The 24,634-nt window shown below is 47.6% G+C and overlaps 1 protein-coding gene and 1 non-coding gene across 3 annotated transcripts; one reads left to right on the top strand and one right to left on the bottom strand.

Moving 5' to 3' along the window:
- Window positions 1–281: 281 nt before the first annotated feature.
- Window positions 282–24,114, bottom strand: LOC150050033 (uncharacterized). Of its 2 annotated transcripts, none has more exons than XM_090352744.1 (4): window positions 24,047–24,114; window positions 4,907–5,140; window positions 3,779–3,884; window positions 282–1,480 (listed from the first exon to the last, which is right to left on the bottom strand). In XM_090352744.1, exons 2-4 carry the CDS (start codon window positions 5,054–5,056, stop codon window positions 1,284–1,286), a joined length of 453 nt encoding a protein of 150 aa, XP_090208870.1. In that variant the 5' UTR covers window positions 5,057–5,140; window positions 24,047–24,114; the 3' UTR covers window positions 282–1,283. The 2 variants fall into 2 exon arrangements, with proteins under 2 accessions (XP_090208870.1, XP_090208871.1); XM_090352745.1 differs by lacking the exon at window positions 24,047–24,114 and adding an exon at window positions 17,175–17,241.
- LOC150050034 (U6 spliceosomal RNA) lies at window positions 13,838–13,943 on the top strand. The gene has a single exon (XR_016538774.1). It is a non-coding gene; the product is annotated as a U6 spliceosomal RNA (small nuclear RNA).
- Window positions 24,115–24,634: the final 520 nt, after the last annotated feature.

Raw genomic sequence — 24,634 nt, 5'->3', positions numbered from 1 at the left:
CACAGGGAGGGGAAAGAGGATTCCCCAAAGCCGCTGCCATTCCCAGCATGCTCTTGGAAAGGCCACTAGACTGACCCCAGAACCCGTGCTTCCCATGAAACACTGCTTGGGGAAGGCTAAACTGAAGCTGGTATTTTTATACTAGTACTGAGATTTGAACTCAAGTCCTTGAACTCACACGCCTACTCTGTTCTAGAATGGTGCTCTACCCTTGAGTCACGCAGCACTTCAGGTTTTTGCTGGCTTACTGGAGATGAGCATCTGCCCAATCCGTTTGCTTGGCTGGCACTGGAGGGTGACCCACAGATGTCGGGCATGATCACTCAGATTACAGGGATGAGCCACTGGTACCCATGTCTAAATCCACTTCTTAATGAACCAGTGTACTGGTTCTCAAATCACAGCGAGCGTGGGAAACACGTGGAAGGCAGGCAGAGACACAGAGGCCACTGCAGGGGTCTGGGAGGGGGCTGGCCTGGGAATCAGCACTTCTAAGACAACACTGATGTTGCTGGTTCAAGCCCACTTGGAGTGGTGGCCATCGAGACCCTCACCCACACAAAACCCAGGGCTTTTCCACAAGAGGAGGTCACGCAGCCCAGTGACGTGCTGGCGGTTTCATGTGTGGGCAGGGTGGAGGAGGCGGCGTCCAGCTCCTTGTCCTGTCCAGGTGAGCACTGTCCCTTCTGAGAGACACCTGCAGACAAGTCCAGCCTCCCACAGACCACAGGGAAGGGTCCACCCCCAGGGAACGTGCGGCCACAACAGGAAAATCCCAGCTGAGCTTCCTGGGCTCTGCTGCTGCTGCTGTGGATGAAGACGCCCTGAAGAGAAAGCCTGGAGAGGCAGGGGACAGCAGCAGAGGACACTGCATATGCGAACAACTCGTGAAAAATCTCTACTTGTTAACAACAAAAGATCAGCCACCATCAAGTCGCTACTTTTGCTGTCCTCGAGATAGTGTTTAAAAGTTCAATTCTGCCCTCACCTACCTTCCAGTTTTGAGGCTGGTCAGGTTTGTCAACAGAAGAATGACAGGAAAGAAACCCCCCAGGTTCAAATGCAGACAAGTTACACCTAAAATCGTAGCTGACATGGTCACCATCTTACAGGTTACACAGCAGGAAGTGTTCAAATGCAATCACTAAAAAGGATATCTAACACGTTTGTTCATAGAAAGATCCACGGAAGGACAACGAGCACACACATGTCCACACGTGTGCGTGGCTGCTGTCAATGAACTGCCTGTCCCGGTCAAGAACCCCTGTAAGAATTCATCCAGGTCAGGATGCTGTACAGCTGAGTGACCTGCCATGTTCAAGTCCTGGTGTCGCCACAGCCGATGTGGGAAGGCAGAGTGCTGCGGGCTGCGGCACAGTTCTCTTAGATGTGTTCTGGATGGCTCTGGAGACAGGCCAGCATCTCTGTGACGGGTCTGCCCTCATAGCAGATCTGGTACACGGCCGTGAACAGCGGAAACCTGGGTGGGGGGAAGAGTGGGTGGAAGGTCGGGGCGTCAGCTCCAGCTCTAGTCTCGTCTCCGGGCCTGCAGGGCGGCAGTGCCCGCGCCCCATGCGCCTCCACAGTCAGAGCCATTGCAGGACACATGGTGTGCCAGGCACCTGTGGCTCACACCTGTGATCCTAGCTTCTCGGGAGGTGGAGCTGGGAGAATCACAGTGCAAAGCCAGCCTGGGCAGGGAAGTTCATATTACTTCCTGTTGAAGTAACTGTTACTTCCAATTGAAGAAAAAAAGGCAGAAGTGGAGGCCTGACTCAGTTGATGGAGTGACTGCCTTGAGCAAAAAAGCCAAGCAAGTGCATGAAGCCCTGAGGTCAAACTCTACTTCTGGTATGGGAGTAATACGCACACATGCTGTCATTGTGCTGTTTTTCTGGGAGAAATCACTACAGACATAGCCTCAATCGGACTTTTTCAAAATGAGAGCATGCCAAAAGTAAGCTCGATAGGCTCAACTCCACCTTAAAGTTTATTCTGAGACTCACATGGGGAGGCTCCAATTTTAAGAGAGCAAACACAAGAATCAGCAGGCGCTGGTAGCTCACACTGTAACCCTAGCTTCTCACAAGGCTAACATCTTAGCCTGGTTACCTACTGAAAAGCTGGAAGTGGAGCTTTGGTTGATGTGGTAGAGAGGGAATCTTGAGTGGAATAGCTAGGGGATAGTACCCAGGACCTGAGTTCAAACCCCAGTACCTAGACACAGCAACATACATCTATAATAATACTCATATGCTTTTCTCCCCGCCCCCCTCCAGTTTTTATTACAAACTATAGTCATGTGACTGAAATGTCAACTAATTCAAAAGAGACAGGAGAGCATGCCATCCCGGCACTCTATGTCCAGGCTGGATGCATGGCTCATGGTGTCTGCCATGGGCTGGCTGCCCCATCCCATCTCCCCTCCCCACCAGGCCCAGCCAGGCTGTGGTAGGCTCAAGTCTGCTGACTGGCCACACTGATTAGGGAAGAAGTACACAGCCCCTTAGCAGCACAAGTTGTCAACCTCTCCAAGGCTACTCCCTGCCCCTTGCGCTGCATTCCAGGGAAAAGAATGACTTGTGTAACAGAATGCCTGTGTGTGCCTGGGTTTCCACCTACTTAGTAGACACGAGCGAATTGCTGTGTGATTGCACTACCAAATAAGAGGTCTGTTGTTTTATTAGATGGGTTTTTTTTTTGTTTGTTTGTTTTTGGTGAAGCTTAGGATCAAAATCAGGGAGCTACACCTGCTAGGCAAATGCTACTGAACTCGTAGCACGGAGCTCCAGACATCTCAGCTCCTTTTGGTTTCTAATATGAGGCCTTATTGTGTAGGCCAGGTTGACCTTGAACTTGAATAACCCTGGTCTCAGCTTCCCAAGTACTGAGATTACAAACATGCATTACTCCGACCATCAGGGGCCGGTAGTGTGGCCTAATGTAGAAGTTTGCCTAGCATGGCACGAAGCCCTGGGTTCGATTCCTTGAGCCCACATACACAGAAAAGGCTGGAATTGGTGCTGTGGCTCAAGTAGTAGAGCACTAGCTTCGAGAAAGCTCAAGGACATTGCCTAGATCCTGAGTTCAAGCCCCAGGACTGGCAAAAAAAAAAAAAAAAAACAAAGGAAAGAAAAGACTTTCACATGGCCTCTGTGTGGTAAGTGGGGTGCCTCTGATAGGATTTGGGGGTGGGTGGGCAGGTTGGTAGGAACTGTCTGTATTCCCTGGCTCTAGGGGAAAATGGAACTGGGATCCTGGGCTCACTCGCTGCCTAGTTTAGGGAGCCACTCTTCCCTCACCCCTGTCATGTCTTGATTTTTCTTCAGACTAGAAAATGGACACTTAGGTGTTCTCCATTAGCTTTTTCACTCAAGGTGGGTACTCTACCACCTGATCCGTAGCTCTAGTCCAGCTTTGGTGGCTAGCTGGGGGTAAGTGTCTCATGGATTTTTCTGCCTGGGCTGAGTTTGAACTGTGATCCTGAAATCTCAGCTCACTTAGAAACTAAGACGACAGAGGGGAGCCCCTGGCACCTGGCAAGGTGATCACTTTTGAAACATGTGAAAGGCCTTCCTGAGTTCCCTGGCAGAACAAAGAAGAATTTACTACTCCATAGTCTATAATTCCTTAGAGGACAGAGACCTCACAGCAGTTTGTGCTGTCTGGGGTGTGCACATCTCATAAAAGACTGATCATTCTTTTCTGGCTTACCAGTGACATTCTAGAAACACTGTAAATGGTGGCATTCACCTATAGAGGACCAGATGTCACTTACTTGTCAATGAGTCCCTTCTGTTTGAGGATGCGGTGCACTTCAGCTGAGGTCTGGGGTCCTTGGAGTTTCTGCCATTCAGCATCTCCTTTTCCAATTCTTCGATTGTCTTAAAATAAATAAATAAAAACACACAGTCATCGGGTGTGGTGGCTCATGCCTGTAACCTTAGCTACTCAGGAGGCTGAGATCTGATCTGAGGATCATGGCTCTAAGCCAACCTGGGCACTAAAGTCCATGACACTCTTATCTCCAATTAAACACCAGAAAACCAGAAGTGGGGCGCTGTGGTTCAAGGGGTAGGGCAGTAGTCTTGAGCTGAAGAGCTGAGGGACAGCACCCGGGCCCAGAGTTCAAATCCCATGAACGACAACCACTCCCCTCCCCCCAAAAAAACAAAACAGTAAAAAACTAAAAAAAAACAAACAAAAAGGCCTTACATGTATTCAAAACAAGGAAGAGTTGAGAATGTGGCTTAGTAGTAGAGTGCTTGTCTAGCATTCATGAAGCCCTGGGTTCGATTCCTCAGTACAGGAACAGGAAAACTAAAAGTGGCATTGTGGCTCACGTGGTAAGGTGCTAGGTTCAAGCAAAAGAAACTCAGAGACAGTGCCCAGGCCCTGAGTTCAAACCCCAGGACTGGAACCAAAAAAAAAAGGGGGGGGGATAAGGTACTTGTGGCTCACGGCTGTCCTCATCAGTGTGAGAGCTGAGGACAGTGGTTTGATGCCAGCTAGGCAGAAAAGTCTGTTCGATTCTTATCTCCATTCAACCACATGAGGCCAAAGGTAGAGCTGTGGATCATGGAGTAGAGTGTCAGATTTAGTGAAAAAGTTGAGGGATAATGGCTAAGCCCTAATTTCAACCCTCAGTAGACACACACACACACACACACACACACACACACACACACACACACACACACACACACACACACACACACACACACACAAAGAGAAAAGGGAAGAGGAGTAAGAGCGAAGTGCCCAGTTGTAAGCCAACAAAAGGGAAAGGCCGAAAACGATGCTAGCACAAGAGCGAGCAGCAGGACAGACAGAACAAAGAGCCCCAGTTGGGGAGTCACGTGGAGGAAGAGGGGGCAGGTGTGTGTGTGTGGGGGGGCAGCGCTACCTTCCCCGTCCTGGCGAAGGCCTCGGCCACCCTGCGGTTCCGCCCTCCGTAGCAGGTGGTGATCAGGTCGGCCACCCCGCAGCTCTCCAGGAACGTGCCCGTGGACACCTGGCCCTTGCAGAAGAACCTGGCGAAGGCGATCATCTCCATGAGGCCCAGGCGGATGACGGCAGCCTTGGTGTTGTCTCCACAGCGGAGGCCGTCGCAGAACCCGGCTCCCACAGCCACGATGTTCTGCAGGAAGGACAAAAGCCGGCATGGGGGGAGCGCGCAGGCCAGGCGCCTCCACGGCGCGGGAGGCGGTCAGCGCAGGCCGGACGGGGACGGACCAGAACGGCATTCGAGGTCAGTCCCAACCCGACACGCACTTATGCCTCGTGGACGGCTCCTTAAAGTAAAACCGTAGCCTTCTACAGCTACAAATTCACACAGAAAGGTCTGTAAAGCCCAAGCTGGAAGTCAGCCTGGGCAAGACAGTCTCCTGAATCTTATCTACAATTACTTAGCAAAAAAATGGGAAGTGGATGTGGCTCAAGTGGTAGAGCACCACCCTTGTGTAAAACCTGTTAAGAAGGAGTGAGTAAAAGGGAAAAAAGTTTTAAAGGGTGGAAGGCACTAAGTCTGAGCCTCAGTAGCAGCACAAAAAGTCAGCTAAAGAAAAAAGCCAGAAAGAAGAATAGAGGACTTAATCTAATTAGCACACAATGTATACGTAAGTGAAATGCTCTGCTGAAACTCCTTGGTACAATCAACATAGACTAAAAAGGGGAATGACAGGCTGTGTTGAGGGATGAGATAGAGTAAATGAGGGTGAATTAGATTGAAATCCTTTTTATATGTACACGAAAATAAAACAAAGAAAACACTGAAATAGTTTTAAAAGTGAAGACAGGAAAGTGACAGAGCCCAGGAGGTTAATGGATCCATTATATCCATGTCTGCAAATTTCGCAAAACCCTTCTTGCAAAACTAATGTATGCTAATAAAAAATCTTTATAATGACAGACTGGAATAAAAGGGGGCTGACTGACAAAAGGACTGGGAGCAGAGCTTCCTTTCAAAGCAAGATGAGGCCTGTGGAAACTGTGCTAGGCCTTGGGCTCCATTCCCACTGCTGCAAGGAAAAAAAGAAAACATTGGAAATGAAGCAAGGAAAGCAGCAAGGAGGAGGGGATGTCTGAGCAGAGGCTCCAATCCCACGGACACCGTCCCGGGATCACAGGACAGCAGAGCCTCCCAGTCTCAGAAGTGGCACGTGTTTGGCTCTCCAGTGGAAGGGCTGGCTCCTAACCCACGCTTCCCCAGGGAAACTGCACGCCAGGAACATGCATGTATTCTGACTCTCACTACGGTAGCATTTTCTATACTGCTTGCTAATGATACAGCAGTTCGGGTGTCCAGAAAGCTTAAATCATGAAACAAGTTGTGAACAAAATAAACACAGGCAGATTTTTTTTCCCCCCAAAAAACATTTTGGACTGGAATCATGGTTAAAGTGGTAGAGTACTTACTTCGGCCCTGAATTCACACCCCAGGACTCTGCCTTCTCAAAACCCCCCCAAAACCCGTTTTAATACTGAAAAGCCTATAAATCCTGATCTGAAAGGGGGTGCAGAAGGAGCATAAGCGCCTGCCCCTAGGAACCCCACAGCGGCTTTGGTACCCACATTGAGCAGGCAAGGTTCATCATGAGCAGCAGCCAGCTTTGGGGAGAGCACAGAGCTGTACCCGAGGAAACACACTTCACGAGCCCTTCTGAATCTATGCCTACTTCCCCACCCCACCAAGACAACACAGGGCTCTCCTTCACTTTCCTAGGTAAAGGGTGGGGGAGCACCCTTTGGAGGAAGGCTAGAGAGCCAAGGATGGGACTGGAAGGCTCTGAAGAGTTGTCTCACCTTCCTCAGGGACAAAGCAGCACTCATGCAGGTTGTTAGCTACTCTTCTCCTTGTTAAGGCAGAAAGAAAAAGTCAAAGCCAGGTGTTGGTGGCTCCCACCTGTAATCTCAGCTACATAGGAGGCTGAGATATGAGGATCATGATTTGAAACCAGCCCAGAACAGAAAGTCTATGTGAGATTCATATCTATCCATTTAACCAGCAAAAACCTGAAAGTGGTATGGTTCAAGTAGCAGAGTATCAGTCTTGAGCCAGAAGGCTAAGGGAGAGTGCCTAGGCACAGAGTTCAAGCTCTAGAACTCACATAGAGAGGGAGAGGCGCCAGGGGAAACAATACCAGCTAACTTCATTGAACACTCCTAGGTGCTCAGACATGATTAAACTTCACCCATTCTTACAAAGCAGGCTCTGAGGAAACTGAGGCAGGGAGCTTGCCAAAGGAGACACACCACCTGGTGCTTCCTGGGTCCTGAGACTGGAAGGAAGGCACACAGGGGTCCTCTCAGAATCCAGCTAAGAACTTTCCAACAGGAGGGGCTGGCCACCCATCCCAACAGACGTGGCAGGAGCTCTCCCTGGACCTGGCCAAGCAGCACTTCACACCCCCCCGAGTGTAACCCAGGAAAGACAGTGCTTTCATGTCTCTTGGCTGAGAGGAAAGGTGAACAAGGAAGCTGGCAGGGAGACGAGGCCGCCAGGGGCCTCTTGCTTCCCCATCACCCTCTACTGCAGGGCCTAGGGATGTGGACCGCCTCAAAGCTTCCAAACATCTAACTTTCCCACCAGAAGCGAACAAGGCTGGCATCCACTCAGAGTCAACCCACTCCCTAGACACCCTGGGCCCTGCCCAGCTGAGTTGTCTTCTGATAGATCTAGAAATCTCTCCCCACCACCTACCACTGTCAAAAGAAAAACAAACACAGCCAGTGAGAGCATGTGGGAACTGCTCTCAAGCAGCTGTCCTCTGAGATGGCTCCGCTGTGGAAGTTATCATTATCCCCTGTGCATTTAAATCTGCCTGGAAACATCTGCAGCCCAAAATACCATGATCTCCAGCAGGCAGACGTGCTTCCCCATTTCCTGGGTCCTGGCACTATCCCGAGGAAATCAGCCAGCCCAAAGCGCCATCTTTGCAACTCTGCACCAGGGCGGTTTGGATGGGGCTCAATTCCTCTCTCTCTGCCTGTGTGCACAGAAAAGAATGGAAATCCAGAGCAGCCAACTGTATAACCTGCAGGTTATACAAACACTACCCAGGAAGAGTCATCCCAGGAATCTGGGGTCCTTGCCTTCTTTCCTCTCTAAGTACAACAATCCATCTATCTGCCCCTTCCTGGGCCCAGCTCCCCATGTACTTGACCTTGGAGGGCGATGTGGCAGAGCAGGCTTACTAACAGCAAAGAGCCATGGACTGTTGCAAGTTGGGCCGCATAAAGGCACCTGGTGTGCACACTCTGGCCACCAGGCTGAACACCCTGACCCAGAGCTGCCTCAGCTAGAGCAGTCATCACTGAAAGCCATTTCTACCTTGATATGATGTTTCCCATGTGCTCTATCTCAGAACATAACCACCAAGGCATACCAAGCCTTTGCCATATGGTTATGTGACTAGGAAACTGACTTTCCAAAATTTGAAACAGGGTCTTACTACATAGCTCAGTGTGGCCTTGAACTTGTGATCCTCTTGATTCAGCTTTCCAAGTATGATTCATTTTATGGCTGAGCTTGTGATTTGCCCTGTATGTTCAAGGGCCAGAGTTCATGCTCAGGACTGGAAAAAACAAAACCAAAAAACTGAATAAAACAAAACAAAGAAACAAACAACAACAAAAAACCCCAACAGTCATGAGAGCATCTTATTTATTTATTTATTTATTTATTTGCCAGTCCTAGGCTTGAGCTCAGGGCTTGAGCACTGTCCTTGGACTTCTGGCTTTTTTCTATGTATGTGGTACAGAGGAATCGAACCGGGTCTTCGTGCATGCTAGGCAAGCACTCTACCATGAGGCCAAACTCCCGGCCCCTGAGAGCATCTTACTTTAAAACAAGAAAGCACTTTTTGTGACTTTCCCACCTCAGCTGGTTTCAAAGCCCAATCCTCCAGATTTCAACCTCAGAAAGGCTAAGATTACAAATGCGTGCCATTTTGTTCTTTGATAGTATATTTCTGTCAAGGCTACCATAGTCAACAACTGGTGGCTCACACATGGGATCCTAGCTACCCAGAAGGCTGTAATGTAAGGAGCTGTACATCGTGACTCTAAAATGATCAATAGAAAGTCATTCATCAAAGCCAGTTCCATTAAAATATTTATTCCTTTTCTCTCATTTCAGTGGCTTTACAAAAAAAAAAAAGGGATAATATATCTTTCACATTTTGAAACACTACCCACTTCTAAGGAATACACAGGTAGCTCCTAGCCAAAATCAATCAATCAATCAATCTCCAATGGTTCTGTTTTGTTGTTGGTGGTGGTTTTTTTTTTTTTTTAATCAGTCCTGGGGCTTGAACTCAGGGCCTGGGCACTGTTCTTGGGCTTTCTTGTGGCTAGCACTCTATCACTTGAGCCACAGCACCACTTCTGGCTTTTTCTGTGTATATGTACCAAGGAATTGAGGCCAGGGCTGCTAGGTAAGCACTCTACCACTAGGCCTTACTCCAGGCCTTAGTTCTCTTTTTTTTTTTTTGCCAGTCCTGGGCTTGAGCTCAGGGTCTGAGCACTGTCCTTGGACTTTCTCAAGGCTAGAGCTCTACCACTTGAGCCTCAGCACCACTTCCGGCGTTTTTCTATGTATATGGTACCGAGGAATCGAACCCGGGTCTTCATGCATGCTAGGCAAGCACTTTAACCACTAGGCCAAACTCCCGGCCGTTAGTTCTCTTTTTTGAAAGGGGAAGATAGGCCATATTTTATTTCCTGAAAAAAATAATAAAACACATTGACGATATAAAACTTTCATGGAAAAAAGTGATGTTTCATTTAAGGCACAGAAGGAAACCCTGTGCAACTCTGCTCTCTAAGCAAAAGGTTCATTCACCTCCACACTTTGAAGCCTCAGACATGGCCACCACAGCACTGCAGAAAGATACTGAAGGGAACTGAACTCCAAAGGAGCTTCCTTCCTGTCTGTGCTTCTATTATCTAGAAACCAGGGAAAAACCAGTTAGGACCCACACCTCGAATAGACAGCGTCTCGTAGATGGCCTCTACTGGTTCCCAAGGAAACAAGTGTCTTTTGGGGGTCCATTCCCACAGATTCTCCATCCTCTTAAGAGTGACTGGCTCATGAGATACGGGTACTTCACCTTGTAACCCGAGCTGCTCAGCAGGCTGTGATTTGAGGATCTAACCCAAAACCAGCCTAGAATGACAAATCTAAGAGATTCACATCTCCAAGAAACCACCAGAAAGCTGGAAGTGGAGGTATGCCTCGAGTGCCAAAGATATGAATGTCACTTCAGGGCCTGCAGTGAACCTCCAAACTGTTTTCAGAAAGAAGACAGGCTCTTACTGCCCAACTAACAGGGGAGCTGCCAACCATCCAGTACTCAGCCCTAAGGCACCTCTCATGTTCACCTTTCCCATAGTCCTACTCCTTTCTGCTGGACCTTCCGAGCCACCAGCAACACCATCCCAGCATCCCCTGCTGCCTTGGAGGAACCTGGCTCTTCTGAAACAAGTACCAGAAAGCTTGTTCTTGGTCCCCAAAATTGGTTCCAAATCACATCCATCATGCTAAAGAGAAAATTCCTTGTCCTTCACTGAACGACCTCAGATGCAAGGGTATTCCCTTATAGGCGAAGGCTGCCTCTTGGTTCAAATCCTGCAATCTCTCAATACCAGAAGCTCCACCCTTTGTCATGCCTGCCATGAACCTCCCCTTTCCCTCCTACCTGGCCCCTCCTCCTTTCCAGTCTCTCCTAGCCATGCCTCCTTCTCCCATCAAGCCTTTGGGTCACTACCTGCCCCACCACCTCCACTCCACTGCAGCTCATACAGCCATACCAACTCCTGCAAGTTGTTTCCCAGTTCTCCCCACCATTGCATGTCCTTCTCCTCCACTCATGCCCAGCTTGTATGCCCCACCAGTCCGCCTGTGCACATATACAAAAATATTCTCCTTCAGTCACATTCACTCTACAACGAACACACGTGCTAAGATTAGGAAACAATGTCAGGGGGGAAGAGGGGAAGAAAACTAGGAGAAAAATGAGGCAGTGGGTAACAATGTTTGACAAGAAATGTACTCACTACCATACATATGTAACTATAACACCTCTGAATGACATCTTGACAATAAAAATTTGTAAAAAAATCCACAAACATTAGGAAAGTTTTACCACAAGCATTCCTGTTTTGTCTCCCTGCTTCCTAGTTCACACTCTGTGAGCTGCTTTCAAGTCACATATTCTTCGCAGCCCTGAACAGAAACACAACCCTGGGCACGAGAAGCCTAAACAAGACTTTTCCTATCTTCAATTGTTTATCTCAGGTATTTATCGCAGCTATTCCAAGGGAAAATTACCACCAAAAATGGAGCTCAGTCACATGAACATTTGATTTGAGGCCATCTTTGACCACCCCACTTACAGTGTCATAGAGAAAATTCCTGGACAGAGAGATATCACCTGACTGACACATTCTAGACCCTGATTGTTCAAAGAGTTCACTTTCCTTGGAGTGAGAGTGAGAGCACCAAGGCCCATGTCTCAGCTCCTTTTCTAGGATCAAGTAGCTGATCATTTGAAATTCAGTGTGTAATACATACTTACATGTATATATACATATGTGACATACTGATAGAGAGCATCTATAAAGGAATTAAAGAGAAGAACAAGCTCCAGGTCTTTCAAGGGGCTCTGAAGTTAGGGATCAGAAGACCAAGACTTCAACCAGACATCCACCAGAACAATTTCTATGGTTCTTCAGGAAACCAAACTCAACACCACCACTATGAGCGCTGTCCTTGGGCTTTCCTCAAGGCTGTCACTTTACCACTTGAGCCTCAGCACCATTTCCAGGTTTTCTAGGTACTTGGTACCAAGGAATGGAACATGGGTCTTCTTGTATACTAAGTAAGTAGTCTACTACTAGGCCAAACTTTTGGCCCTGCTCCATCTTGTTAAGAATGGATACACTAAACAGAGAAAGGGTTAGAATTGCTGAGGCTGGTGGGGGTCATGAGTGCCGGAGGCTGCTCCTAGACTCTGTCCTCCTTGACTCTCCCACCTGCCTCACCCATCAAGAGATTGCCTGCACCTTGCATTGCAGACAGCAAACAGGACTGTAGTCTGCCTCACTGGGAGTTATCAGAGGACAAGGATGTCAGCCACACCTTGTGAGAGCTGGGAAAGCTGTGGTGTCCAGCACAGCTATGTCTCCACCTGCCAGTACAGCACCTGTCCCTGTGTACAGCATTCGGCCTCTGGTTATGCACATAGGCTGTGGGGTCCATATCCCAGGACACTTTATGCAAGGTGCTTGTCTCCTATCAGCCCCTCCCCTCATCTCCCCACCCCATAGCAGTGGAGAAGACCAGTGACCCTGATACCATAGTCCTCTAAACCCCTGCAACTTCATAAAGGTGATTTTCAGAAAAGAATTGTCTTTGAGGAGCTGGACAATGGGATTTGAGTTCAACATTCTAGTTGTACGATGCATCTTGGCAGTGTCATCCATTCATCATCACCCCATTGCTCTCAACTCCACTCATTCTCTCAAACTCACCTGTTTCATTTCTCCCGTATATGCCATGAAGTGTCACCACTGACATTGAAAGGAGGTCAGGCCCTGGTGCCTCACACCTGTAACCCCAGCTGTTCAGGAGGGTGAGATCTGGGATCATGCTTTGAAGGCCAACTGGGATCAAAAATCTGACACTCCATCTACAATGAGCCAGCAAAATACCAAAAGTGCAAGTATGGCTTAGGTGGTAGAGTGGCAGCCTTGAGCACAAGAAGGGAAAGAAGAGGGCAAGACACTGAAGTCTTAGAGCAGGGGTCAGGACAAAAAAGAAAGGAAGAGGAGAGCGAGGCACGGGGGGAAGAAGAAAGGGTGGAGGGAGGAATTTGGAGGGGGTAGAAAACAGCACCTGTGCATGGCCTCAGAGGCCTATGGGAACTCACTGGAGTACTCCCCTTTCAGTGTATATCTCTCCCTCGGCCAAGTACACAACCAGTGCAGGGGAGTTTCATGGCCAGGACACAATGGCTCCCGATCGACAGGATTCCACCTGTCTTCTGGGAGCTGCTTCGATTATCCATAAAACACTGCAGATTGCAGGTCTCCAAATCCAGCACAAAGTACCTGCAAGGGGATACCACAGGACATCACTCTGGCCTCCCAGCGTGTCCTACACAGCTAGATTAAGTCCAACAGAAAGGTCAAGGTATCCAGGTTCCTCCCAGGGCCCCATGAGTGTCAAACACAATGTAGAGAGAACACTTTTTTTTTCCCCTTTTGTGTTATTTCTGAGGCTTGAACTCATGGCCTGAAGCACTTATCTCAGTTTCTTGCTCAAGGCTGACACACTAACACTGGAGCCACAGAGTCCACCTCTCAGGAGAAAGCCCTGGAATCAGAATGGAGTTGAACTAGGCCTCAGTGGGCAAGAGTGAGGGTCACTCAGGGCAAGAGTCCAGGCCCAGAAGTTCACTTGGTGGCCAGAGACACTGTTTCAAACCTCAACATAAGGGATTAGGAGGCAATGAAACAGCAAAATGTAAGCAGATCCAACCTTGTGGATGTTAGCACCAATGAAGGAGGCTTCAAAAGACATGATTTTTACCCCAGCAGCAAAGCCCAGCTTCCTGCCATTGCTCAGCCACCACAGAGCCACTGGGCCACACTGTATGATCCTTTCATGACATATCTTTGCCAAGGGTTTCACAGGGTACTGTGAAAAAAACAAGTATCCAGAGCTGCTAATGTAGCTCACTTGTAAAACACATGCCTATCATTTCTGAGGCCTGGAGCAATGAACAACACACACACACACATACAACAACAACAACAACAAGAAAACTCCTAAGTGTTCATTTTAACAGCACAAATAGTAAAAGTAGAATAATGCAGAGAAGATTAGCATAACCCTGGGTAAGTATGACATGCAAATTTGTGAAGCGTCCCATATTTTTATTCACAAAGAACTAGAAAGACTTGAAAAAATCATGGTAAGGTAAGCCAGACCCAGACACACACAGGTTCTATGGTTTCTGTCATGTGTAAGAATTACTATATGTGTAGGATAGCCCTAGCAGGGAATCCCGATGGCTCAATAGCTATGTACACATGACCACGTAAGATGGTGCTAAGCGAAACAAAATTCAAGATCATTTTTGCTTGTTGCTGTTATCACGTTCTTTATTTTTATCTTCTTTTTTTTTTTCCTTTACTGTTTATCCCAGTGGTCACTGTCATTAATTCAGGTACTCTACGTTTTCTACATAGGTTTACCTCATTGGGATAAGGGAAAGGGAATAGAAAAATGGTGAAAGAAGGACAAAGGATGAACCAATGTAAAAGGATTACTCACAAGAAATTGGGTTGGAAATGAATTTGAGCAATGAAGGTGGTAGAGTGAGAAAGGAGGGAATGCGGAAGAAAAACCAAGGAGGGGATAACCACGTTCAACAATAAATGCACTCATGCCATTTCTCATGTAACTGTAACTCCTCTGGATATCACCTTTACAACCAAATACATTTCAAGTAAAAATACAGAAAGAGGCTGGGTGTAGTGGCTCATGGCTATTAAACTAGATACTCAGGAGGCTGAAAGCTGAGGATCATGGTTCAAAGCCAGGCCAGGCAGTAAACACTGGGAGACTCTTGTCTCCAGTTAATCACCAGAATACCAGAAGTGGCACTGTGGCTCAGGGGTAGGGCAGTAGCCTTGAGCTGAAGAGCTCAGGGACAGCGCCCAGGCCCATAGTTCCTGCCCAATGACCTGAAAAAAAAAATACAGACAGCAGCATAGAATTCCATTGTGTACAAATACCACAACTTGTTGATCCACTCATCAATGGAGGGACATCTAGGTTGGTTCCATATCTTTGCTATGGTGAATAATGCTGCAATGAACATTGTTGTGCTAGTGGATTTAGTATGCCCTAGATTCTGGATGGTTGGGTAAATGCCAAGTAGTGGAATTGCTGGGTCATAGGGGAGTTCTATGTTTAGCCTTTTGAGGAACTGCCATACTGCTTTCCATAGTGGTTGAATGAGTTTGCACTCCCACCAACAGTGTAGTAGTGATCCCTCCTGGCCACATCCCCTCCAGCATCTGTTATTATTCTTTTTCCTGATCCTGGCCATTCCAACTGGAGTGAGGTGGAATCTTAGAGTTGTTTTGATTTGCATTTCTTTTATGACCAGAGATGTGGAGCATTTCTTCATGTGTCTATAGGCCATTTTTGTTTCGTCTTCAGAGAAGACTCTCTTTAAGTCTTTGGCCCATTTTTTAATGGGATGGTTATTACTTTGGAGACTAGTTTTGGAGTGATTCAATTTTTTGAGTTGTTGATATATTTTAGATATGAGGCCTTAGTCTGTTGTTTGGTTGGTGAAGATCTTCTCCCACTCTGTAGGCTTCCTAATTAATTTACTAGCTATGTCCTTTGCCATACAAAAGCTCTGCAGTTTAATGCAGTCCCACTTATCCAGCCTTTCTCTGATTTGTTGTGATTCTTGGTCCTTATTAAGAAAGTTTCGACCTGTGCCAAGGAGGCCTAGTGTATCTCCTATTCCTTCCTGTAAAGTTTTCAGTGTGTCAGCTTTTACCTCCAGGTCTTTGATCCATTTGGAGTTAATTCTAGTGCAGGGTGACAAAGAAGGATCCAACTTTAGTTTTCTGCAGGTGCTTAACCAGTTCTGCCAGCACCACTTGTTGAAGAGGCTGTCTTTCTTCCATTCTATTTTTTTGGCTCCCTTGTCAAAGATTAGGTGGCCATAGGTCTGTGGTTTAATATCTGGGTCCTCAGTTCTATTCCATTGGTCTTCAGGCCTGTTCTTGTGCCAGTACCAAGATGTTTTGATAATTATAGCCCTGTAATAGAGTCTTAGGAAATAGAAAGACTTAGAAAAAATCATATTAAGTGAAGTAAGCCAGACTCAAAGGAACTTAGGCTCAATGGTTTCCCTCATTTGTCATAATCAGTAGAAACCTTGGGCTCTACTAGCAGAGATCTGCAATAGAGCAAAATCTTGATACATAAGGCCATATAGTATGAAGCTAATTGAAAGGACCTCCAGGATAGTGAAACAAATGATTGTTGTCCCTAATGTACTATGTTATCTCTCATCTCCTTTGCTGTCCCTTGGGTATTTCATATTGTTATAGTATCTCACTTTGTTATCTGATATATTGAATTTATTTGTATTTGATTATTTGAAATTTGATAGGGAAGGGGGGAAAACCAAGATGGGGAGGGGTGGGGAGAAGGGTGATGGGTACCAAGACATGTGAAAGGGTATAAATGTATGTGAATTAATGCACCTTCTATCTGGCAAATATCATGTAACCCTTTTATTAATTACAATAAAAAAAATTTAAAAAATACAGAAACAAAACCAAATACCTGCTATCACTCACCAAGCACACATAAGAAAAAGAGGTGAATGTCACCTCAGGGCCTACAGTGAACCTGCAAACGACTTTCAGAAAGAAGACATGTTCCTTCCAATCATATAACAGGGGAGCTGCCAACCACCATCACTCAATCCTCGGCCCCTTCCACATCCACCTTTCCCACAACCCCACCTCCTCCTCCTCCTGTCTACTGGATCCCTAGACTCTCCAGCAATTCCACCCAGCCTCCCTACTGTCCTGGCTGCAACCTGGTTCTTCTGCTGGAAGTGGCAGGCGGCTTCTTCTTACTCCCTAAAGTCAGTTCCCAATGATATCCTCCCCTCAATCCTAACCAACATTCAGTGCTCCTCTCCTCCAAGGTTACCCCTCTGCAAGGTGTTCCCTCCCAGGCTCTCCAGATTCTTACCTGCCTCACATACAAGCTTTCCCACCGGTCCCTGCCCCACACATCCAGTCTTTCCACTCCTACCTTCCCCAGATGCCCAGCCATTGCATTACAGCAGGCTACTCTTTTTTTTTTTTTTTTTGCCAGTCCTGGGCTTGAGCTCAGGGCCTGAGCACTGTCCTTGGACTTTCTCAAGGCTAGAGCTCTACCACTTGAGCCTCAGCACCACTTCCGGCTTTTTTCTATATGTGGTACCGAGGAATCGAACTCAGGTCTTCATGCATGCTAGGCAAGCACTGTAACCACTAGGCCAAATTCCCAGCCAGCAGGCTACTCTTTTAGAGGCTTTCAACATATGCAGTTCTACCCTTGAGCCCTGAAATCCTGTAGCAACCTCTTATCCGGCCTGGACCACCAAGAAAACTGCTCTTCTCCACATCGCTGGATGTGGTTCTTCCAAGGGAACAGTGCCAAGAGGTATCCAGCTTTGGCCAGCTCCACTCACAGCATCACAGAGGAGCTTCCAGGCCAGAGAGTCACTACCTGACAGACACATTCTAGACCCTGATTGTTCAAAGAATTTACTTTGCTTGGAGTTCTAGTGAGAGAGCCAAGGCACATGCCACAGCTCTTATTCTAGGATCAAGTAGCTGATCATTTGGAATTGAGAATATATAAATATGCACACACGCATGTAAGATACTGATAGAGAAAAATATAAATGGCTCAGAAGAAGAACTAGGCCCTGTTTCTCCAGTAGGGGGCAAAAGTATGTGTCCTGAGGAGCAGATACCAGAAGACCAAGACCCCAACCAGACATCCACAGGAAAAAATCCCATAGCTCTTCAGGAAGCCAGTCTCAACACCAGCACTTTGGGATCCAGCCATGGCAAGTACTTTGGGAATGAGGGCCCCCCAAGAGGAGGCCAGAGTCCCCAAACCTCCATCTAAAGGGGCTTCAATATTCAATATGAAAGAGGGTACCCTGCTTAGACATTCATGGCCGACCCATAACAGGTTGAGGAAGCTAAGGTGCCCCCAAATAGTGGAGGTCAGACCCACCCGAGATCCCCCAATCGAGATTTATCTCTATGACAAGACAGACAGTCTCCTGCCCAGACCTTTCTGGATGGATGAAGACAATCGTGCAAGCACCACACACCCAAAGTCAGGGCACAGCAGTGTCCCCAGGTCATCCATGGGGGACTTTGGCTCTGCCACGAAGGCAAACCATCTGTCCAAACCCTCCTTCACCATCAGTCCTAGCAACCACTCCATCATTTCATGCCCACACACAGTCAGGGTGGAAGCCCCCAGACAGCCATCTCAAATGGCAGGCTTGAAGGAGGGAAACGTGCGCAGGGCCGCCTCCATGATCAGCAACACCATTATAGTAAACTTTAAACCACACATCCCTGGAGACCCAGATGCCCAGCCCAAGGCTGCCAAGTCCAAGTCTGACACAGACATTAGACGCATCAGACCCAGCTGTGCGCACAGGAGAGGGGAGGTGACCCTGAGTGCCCAAACACGGAGCCAAACCCCGTCATTCTCAGTTTTAGAACTTGATCTCTCCGTGGAGGGCACAACTTGTAGAATCCAGGCTGCCATGGCCACATCTGACGGTGACCAGGCTAAATTACACAGGGATGCCTCCTGTACCAGCAGTGTGCCACTCACCTCCAGTCACAATTTACTTGAATGCCAGGCAATTGGTACATGTGCTGCCAATGCCAGCACTGAAGGCCAGGCCACTGGAGACATAACTGCTGAGGAATGTGCACCAGGAGAAGCAAATAAACCATGCAAGGACAAGCTGTACCTCAAGGCTACCACTGCAAAACCACTAAAATCCAAACCCATAAAAGCAGAAGTCCCAGAAATCCCATTCCCCACCAAAGTAGGGTCTCTAGCCCTAAGAAAAGTCCCCCGCAAAATTCCGGTTCCTGGAAAATCCAAAGTCACTCAAACTAAGCATCTGAAAAGAGTACAGGAGCTTAAGACTCTAAACCTCCCACAACCAAATGCCAACACGACCCTGCATGAAACTAGACCAGATGCCAACAAGCCCATGTGCTCCACAAAACATGATGCCACCAAGACTCTGTGCCCCACAAAAACAGACATGAGCAAGACCCGGCCACTCAAATTGAGGCCCAGAATAACAGACCTGTCCAAAAAAACAGATCTCACCAAGACAGAAAAATTGAACTTGGCATCTAAGAATGCTGCTGAGCCGCCTGCTGCCAGCATAAAGATGACAGAAGACAAAGCTAAACCGAACCAGACCACATCCAATACCAAGAACAGACCCCAAATCAAGAGTTGCCCCTTCATGAACAGCTATGGGAAATTCAAACCTAAGTACCACAATTCAGAACAGGAAGAAAAGGAAGAGCATGAGAATACCTCACTCAGCAATAGCAAACAAGAATCTAAGAGCCCCCAAGCAGCTGGGGTCACAGCTGGTGTAAGCCAGGCTGCTGGGACCAATTCACCCACACAAGACACTGAAGGAGACAAGGCTGTCTTAAGCACCCGCAAAGCACTGGGACAACTCACTCCACTGCCAGGTGCCAGAGACAAGGCATCTCAGGATGTCACTGGCAATGGACAGGCCACCCCCATTCCCCTAACACCAGGGGGCCCAGCCTTGGGACCTTTGTCTGCCAGGGGGAATAGGACCACTAAAGATGCTGACCCAGTTGCTGATGGCTTTGTCACCATGATAGTGTTTGCTAGGGACAACCGAGAGGTATTTAAGAGGCAGAGGGCCTTACTGGGTGCCACTATCTCTTGTCACAGTCCCCCAACAGAAAAGCCCAAAGCACTTCCCAAATTGCCACCAAGGGAGGGGGCACCCAAAATGCCTCACACCAGTCTTCAGGCCTCAGCAGGCACCTTGGGTCCACAACACACACGACCAGGTGACATGACAGGTGGCATGACACTTCACCATTGCCTCAGATCTCTGCCACACATACTCAACAGGAGTGAGCAAAGTAAATCTGTCCCCATAGCAGAGAAAATGCCAACATTGGACTATAACATGCAATGGGAGACAATGGAGACCCCTGCCAGGATGGTCATTCAGGCAAGAGAAATTCACACTGCACATGACACTTCCCAGAACCTGCAAGAAAACAAGATGAAACTACAGGAGCAACACTGGTGTGGGAAGGCTTGTCACATATCCTTTCTCAAGTATTTACTCTTATGCACTGAGGAACCTGAGCCACAGCAAGGGGTATACACAACCAGACACAGCACGAGACACAACTCTACCTTACCATCTATGAAAACAACTCCAGACTTGGAGGAATATTTGGAGATCCATGAAAGGCTGAAGATGAGGAACCAACACCATACAACCAGGGGTGCTTCCCATGCACGTTACACACCACATGCCAAACAACAGACCTTATTGCCTGAGAAAACCCATGAGGAGAGACTTGTTAAGACATGGAACAAACTCAGCAGATCACTTCTCAAAAGACAATCTCTGCAGAGGAAACTCTGTGACCTAGGCATTCAACAGCTGAGAGCCTCCCAGCTGAGAAGATACATGACAAGAAAACCTGGCAATGTCAGAGAGGTCTGGTATCAAGGAGGCTTCAGCGGCCACCAAATGAAGGGAAAGCCACCCAAGATCCTGAAGCCCTTAAAGCCAACTGGTTGGGCCAGAAATTTTCATTTGCAACAAATGGTAGTCACAGTCTGATACTATGTCTACAGAAGAATCTACAAACCAAAATGAAACCAGGAAAGCAAGCACAGTATTTTCTACCTCATGAAATATTACTCGGAATAGATACCCATCTTTCCGTTCCATTATGATTTTTTTATCCCATTACCATTAAATTGTGTTATCCGTTTCTTGCCTTGTGTCCCTCTTATCATTAAGGAGTTGTACAGAGGGGTTACAATTGTGTAAGTCCCAGTTCTTCTGGGACAATGTCACTCCTTCCTTCTCTGCCTTTTCTTCTCCCTCCTGTCACTGGCCACAAGTGGAATTAGGCCCTCGTATTGGTATGCATGCACACACATGTGCAAACACACATGCTGTGCCCATGCTCCAAAAGTATTCTCAGGAGTAGCCTTGGCTTCCTGAGCCTCTCCAACCTCCATGAGCACAGCTCTCTGGGACTCTGCTGCTGCCACTCTCACAGTGCTCCTCCCACTGCTTCTCCATTGGTTGGCCTCTGTCTCTTCCCACCTCTCACAGTCCCAAAGCTCTACCTGCCTCCGTGCATCCTTGTTGCTTGCTGAGGAGTTGTCCCTCCACCTCCCAGAATCACCATTCAGCAGCCCTGCTGGGCCCATGGCAGGCACCGTGGTCTGAGCAGTACTGTCTGGTGGTTCAAGTTTCCAAGAACTCAACCTGACGAACTGGTTCCCAGTGCTGCTTGAGCCTTTCCTTCTTGGTGAGAAATCCCAGGTGGAGGTGGGGTGGAATGCTCTCCCAGGCCTCTCAGGGTACGCCGTGGTGGGCTTCTACAGTCTGCTCCATCTTTTTTGGCGGGGGTGGAATGCGGGACATCATGGCGCCTGTACTGAGTCAGGCTGCTCTCCCTGAGTTCTTCAGCTCAAGGCTACTGCCCTACCCTTGAGCCAAGCCCCATTTCCAGTTTTCTAGAGGTCAATTGCAGATAAGAGTCTCAGGTCCTTTTGTGCCTAGGCTGGCTTTGAACCTTGATCCTTAAATCTTAACCTCCTGATTACCTAGGATTAGAACCGTGAGCCAATGTGCCTGGCTCCATCTTTTTTTTTTTTTTTTTTTTTTTTTGCCAGTCCTAGGCTAGAACTCAGGGCCTGAGCAGTGTCCTTGGGCTTTCCTCAAGGCTGTCACTTTACCACTTGAGCCTCAGCACCATTTCCAGGTACTTGGAAATGGTGCTGTACTTTTCTAGGTACTTGGTACCAAGGAATGGAACATGGGTCTTCTTGTATACTAAGTAAGTAGTCTACTACTAGACCAAACTTTTGGCCCTGCTCCGTCTTGTTAAGAATGGATACACTAAACAGAGAAAGGGTTAGAATTGCTGAGGCTGGGGGGGGTCATGAGTGCCGGAGGCTGCTCCTAGACTCTGTCCTCCTCGACTCTCCCACCTGCCTCACCCATCAAGAGATTGCCTGGACCTTGCATGGCAGACAGCCAACAGGACTGTAGTCTGCCTCACTGGGAGTTGACAGAGGACAAGGATGTCAGCCACACCTTGTGAGATCTGGGAAAGCTGTGGTGTCCAGCACAGCTATGTCTTCACCTGCCAGTACAGCACCTGTCCCTGTGCACAGCATTCGGCCTCTGGCTATGGACATGGGCTGTGGGGTCCATATCCCAGGCCACTTTATGCTATGTGTTTATGTCATGTTGTTCTCTTTTGACTTCTCAACTTGGTAAATGTCCCGCTAACCATGTTGGCGATGGAAAGTCTCTACAAGAGGTTATGGAGAGTGGATTCCTATTTTCTTATGAGACAAATCATCCAGACAGGCTGGATGATCCTTCAAAGATCATTGCAATGACCACTGATCCTGAGCTGAGGCTTCCTTGAAGCAAGTTTTCCCATCAGTCCTCAGAGCAACGTTTACACCTGGAGTCAAGCAATCCAAGCCCTCAGAAGTCTCTCACACCTTTAGAGAGATTTTCCTTATCCAGTGACACCCCCCCCCCCACCGCCAGCAAAGCCTGCCACAGTGGACAAAACTAAACCAGAATACTTGTCCTACATTTCCTGCAGTGTTACCACGCAGGACCCAACATCAATCTGTCCTTCCTCCTTGTCAGGACTCACTATTCCTTTTCACCACTCACCCAATGTCACATGAAATACATATGGCCTCCTTTGTGTCTGTCTTTGATTTCCCTCATAGCATTCTCCGTATCATAATAGCACTTTCAGTGATGTTACATATCATGTACACTTAGAACAAGTGTGGCAGGGAAAAGACAAAACAACAACTCATACCCCAATTGGTATTCAAATTGCAAGGAAGTAAAAGCAAACCTAAGGGGCCAGGAGCCTGTCTTAGTGGTACAGTGCTTGACTAGCATGCACAAAGCCCTAGGTTTGATTCGTTCATGCCACATACACAGAAAAGGCCAGAAGTGTTGCTGTGGCTCAAGTGGTACAGCGCTAGCATTGAAAAAGCCCAACCACAGTGCCCAGGCCCTGAGTTACTTAAGTAAAAAAAAAATAGCAATGCTTGTTGAAGGGAATGAAATTATGTTACATACCAAGAAGAAGTAGTCATATCTAAAGAAGGGGCAGAGTAAAGAATGGAAATTCTCCTGGGTGCTGGTGCCTTACTCCTTTAATCCTAGCTATTCAGGAGGCTGAGATCTCAGAATCGCAATTCAAAATCAGCCAGGTCAGGAAAGGACCTCAGAGTCTTATCTTCAACTAATCACCAGAAAATCAGAAGCAGAGCTATGGCTCAAACTATTTTAATGCTGTCCTTGAGCAAAAAAGCTCAGGGACAGTGCCTAGGCCCTGAGTTCAGGCCCCAGGTCTAACAAAAACCAGACTGTTAATCTATTGAACACACAAAAAGTATTCTTCTTCCTGTTCCTATTGTATGATCTTCCAGAAACGAACAGATATTCCAGTTCCTGAGTATGTACCCTGGGCAGCTGGAGGAATACACTTAGCCTGACTTTCTGTCTCTGCAATTGACATTTCTAAAAGTGTATGTGACTGGCCTGCCTGCATACTGAACTTTCCATGACCAACTACCTGGAAGAAGCACATACCACTTGGAAGACTGGAACTTCTCAGGGGTCTCAACAGTGTTTTCTGCCACTCTGCTCCTAACCCCTCCTGCCTAGATATTTTTATTTGGCTCCTATGTTGTACAGGGTAAGTTCACCTTTGGTGGTGATGCAAACCTCATAGTTCAAGGGTGGCCCCGGATTATCTCCTGCCCTCCTTTCCTGCTCCTGAAAAATTACTCTCAGACAAGACAGTGCCTCAAACACAGTAATGCCCATGAACTTTCATGTCCCCAGGACCATTAGAAAATGACCAGCAAATAGATTGTTCAAAACTATGTATTTTGGAGAGCAAAAGATTATTAATGCCAGGTGCTAGTTGCGTATGCCTGTAATTCTAGCTACTCAGGAGGCTGAGATCTGAGGACTGAGGCTCAAAGACAGCCCCGGCACTAAAGTCGGGAGACTCTTATCTCCACTTAAGTAGAGATAAAAATCTCTTGAGCTTGTATCCCCTCAAAACCATTCTTTGCACCAGGTGTGGCAATGCTTACCCGTAATCTTGAATATGGAGGAGCTGGGGGTAGGAGGATCAAGTCTAGTCACAGAGCCTATCTGAAAAGTAATGAGAGAAAAAGGGTTGTGGTTGTGACTCAGGTGGGAAGGTGCTTGTCTAGTTAGTTTCAGGCCCCGAGGTCAAACTCAACTACCATAGAAGGAAAGAGCAACTCTTGGAATGTCACAAACCAATTGTTCTCAACCAAGGTTAATCCCTCAGGAGACACTTTGGCTCTCACAAGGAGGAAACACACCACTCGCTTCCAGGGGTACCATGTTGGTGACATTCCCCTCTAAGAGGACACAGGACAACAGTCCCCATACAACCAATATTCACAGCCCAATGCAAAGAATGCTCAAGTTAAGAAGCATTGGAAGTAAAACAGTGGCATGGGTGTTAGCAAGGCACTTAAAACTTCCACTTACTTCCTCATGTACTAACCTGGCAAGCTTAGCTGCCAAATTCTGTTTTTGTTTTTGTAAAAGTGCTTAACCTGCTCGACTACCTGCATGTGGTTCCATCCTTGTGGTTATTGACTGTGGACGTCAGTCAATGACCACCTGTGTATAGTTGTGAGCACCTC

The sequence above is a fragment of the Megascapheus bottae genome, chromosome 18 (genome assembly GCF_031878675.1).
Source record: "Megascapheus bottae isolate mThoBot1 chromosome 18, mThoBot2.hap1, whole genome shotgun sequence".
In the NCBI taxonomy this organism is placed as follows: domain Eukaryota; kingdom Metazoa; phylum Chordata; class Mammalia; order Rodentia; family Geomyidae; genus Megascapheus; species Megascapheus bottae.
The sequence above is the reverse complement of the archived record's forward strand: the minus strand, read 5'-3'. Positions and strand labels throughout refer to the sequence as shown.

Excerpts from the sequence above, each read along its gene's own strand:
- LOC150050033 (XM_090352744.1), bottom strand. The coding sequence starts at position 5,056 with ATGGAGATGATCGCCTTCGCCAGGTTCTTCTGCAAGGGCCAGGTGTCC. Across the intron at positions 3,885-4,906 it reads CCTTCGCCAGGACGGGGAAG|ACAATCGAAGAATTGGAAAA; the intron begins GTAGCGCTGCCC and ends ATTTATTTTAAG. Across the intron at positions 1,481-3,778 it reads CAGAAGGGACTCATTGACAA|GTTTCCGCTGTTCACGGCCG; the intron begins GTAAGTGACATC and ends CCCCCCACCCAG.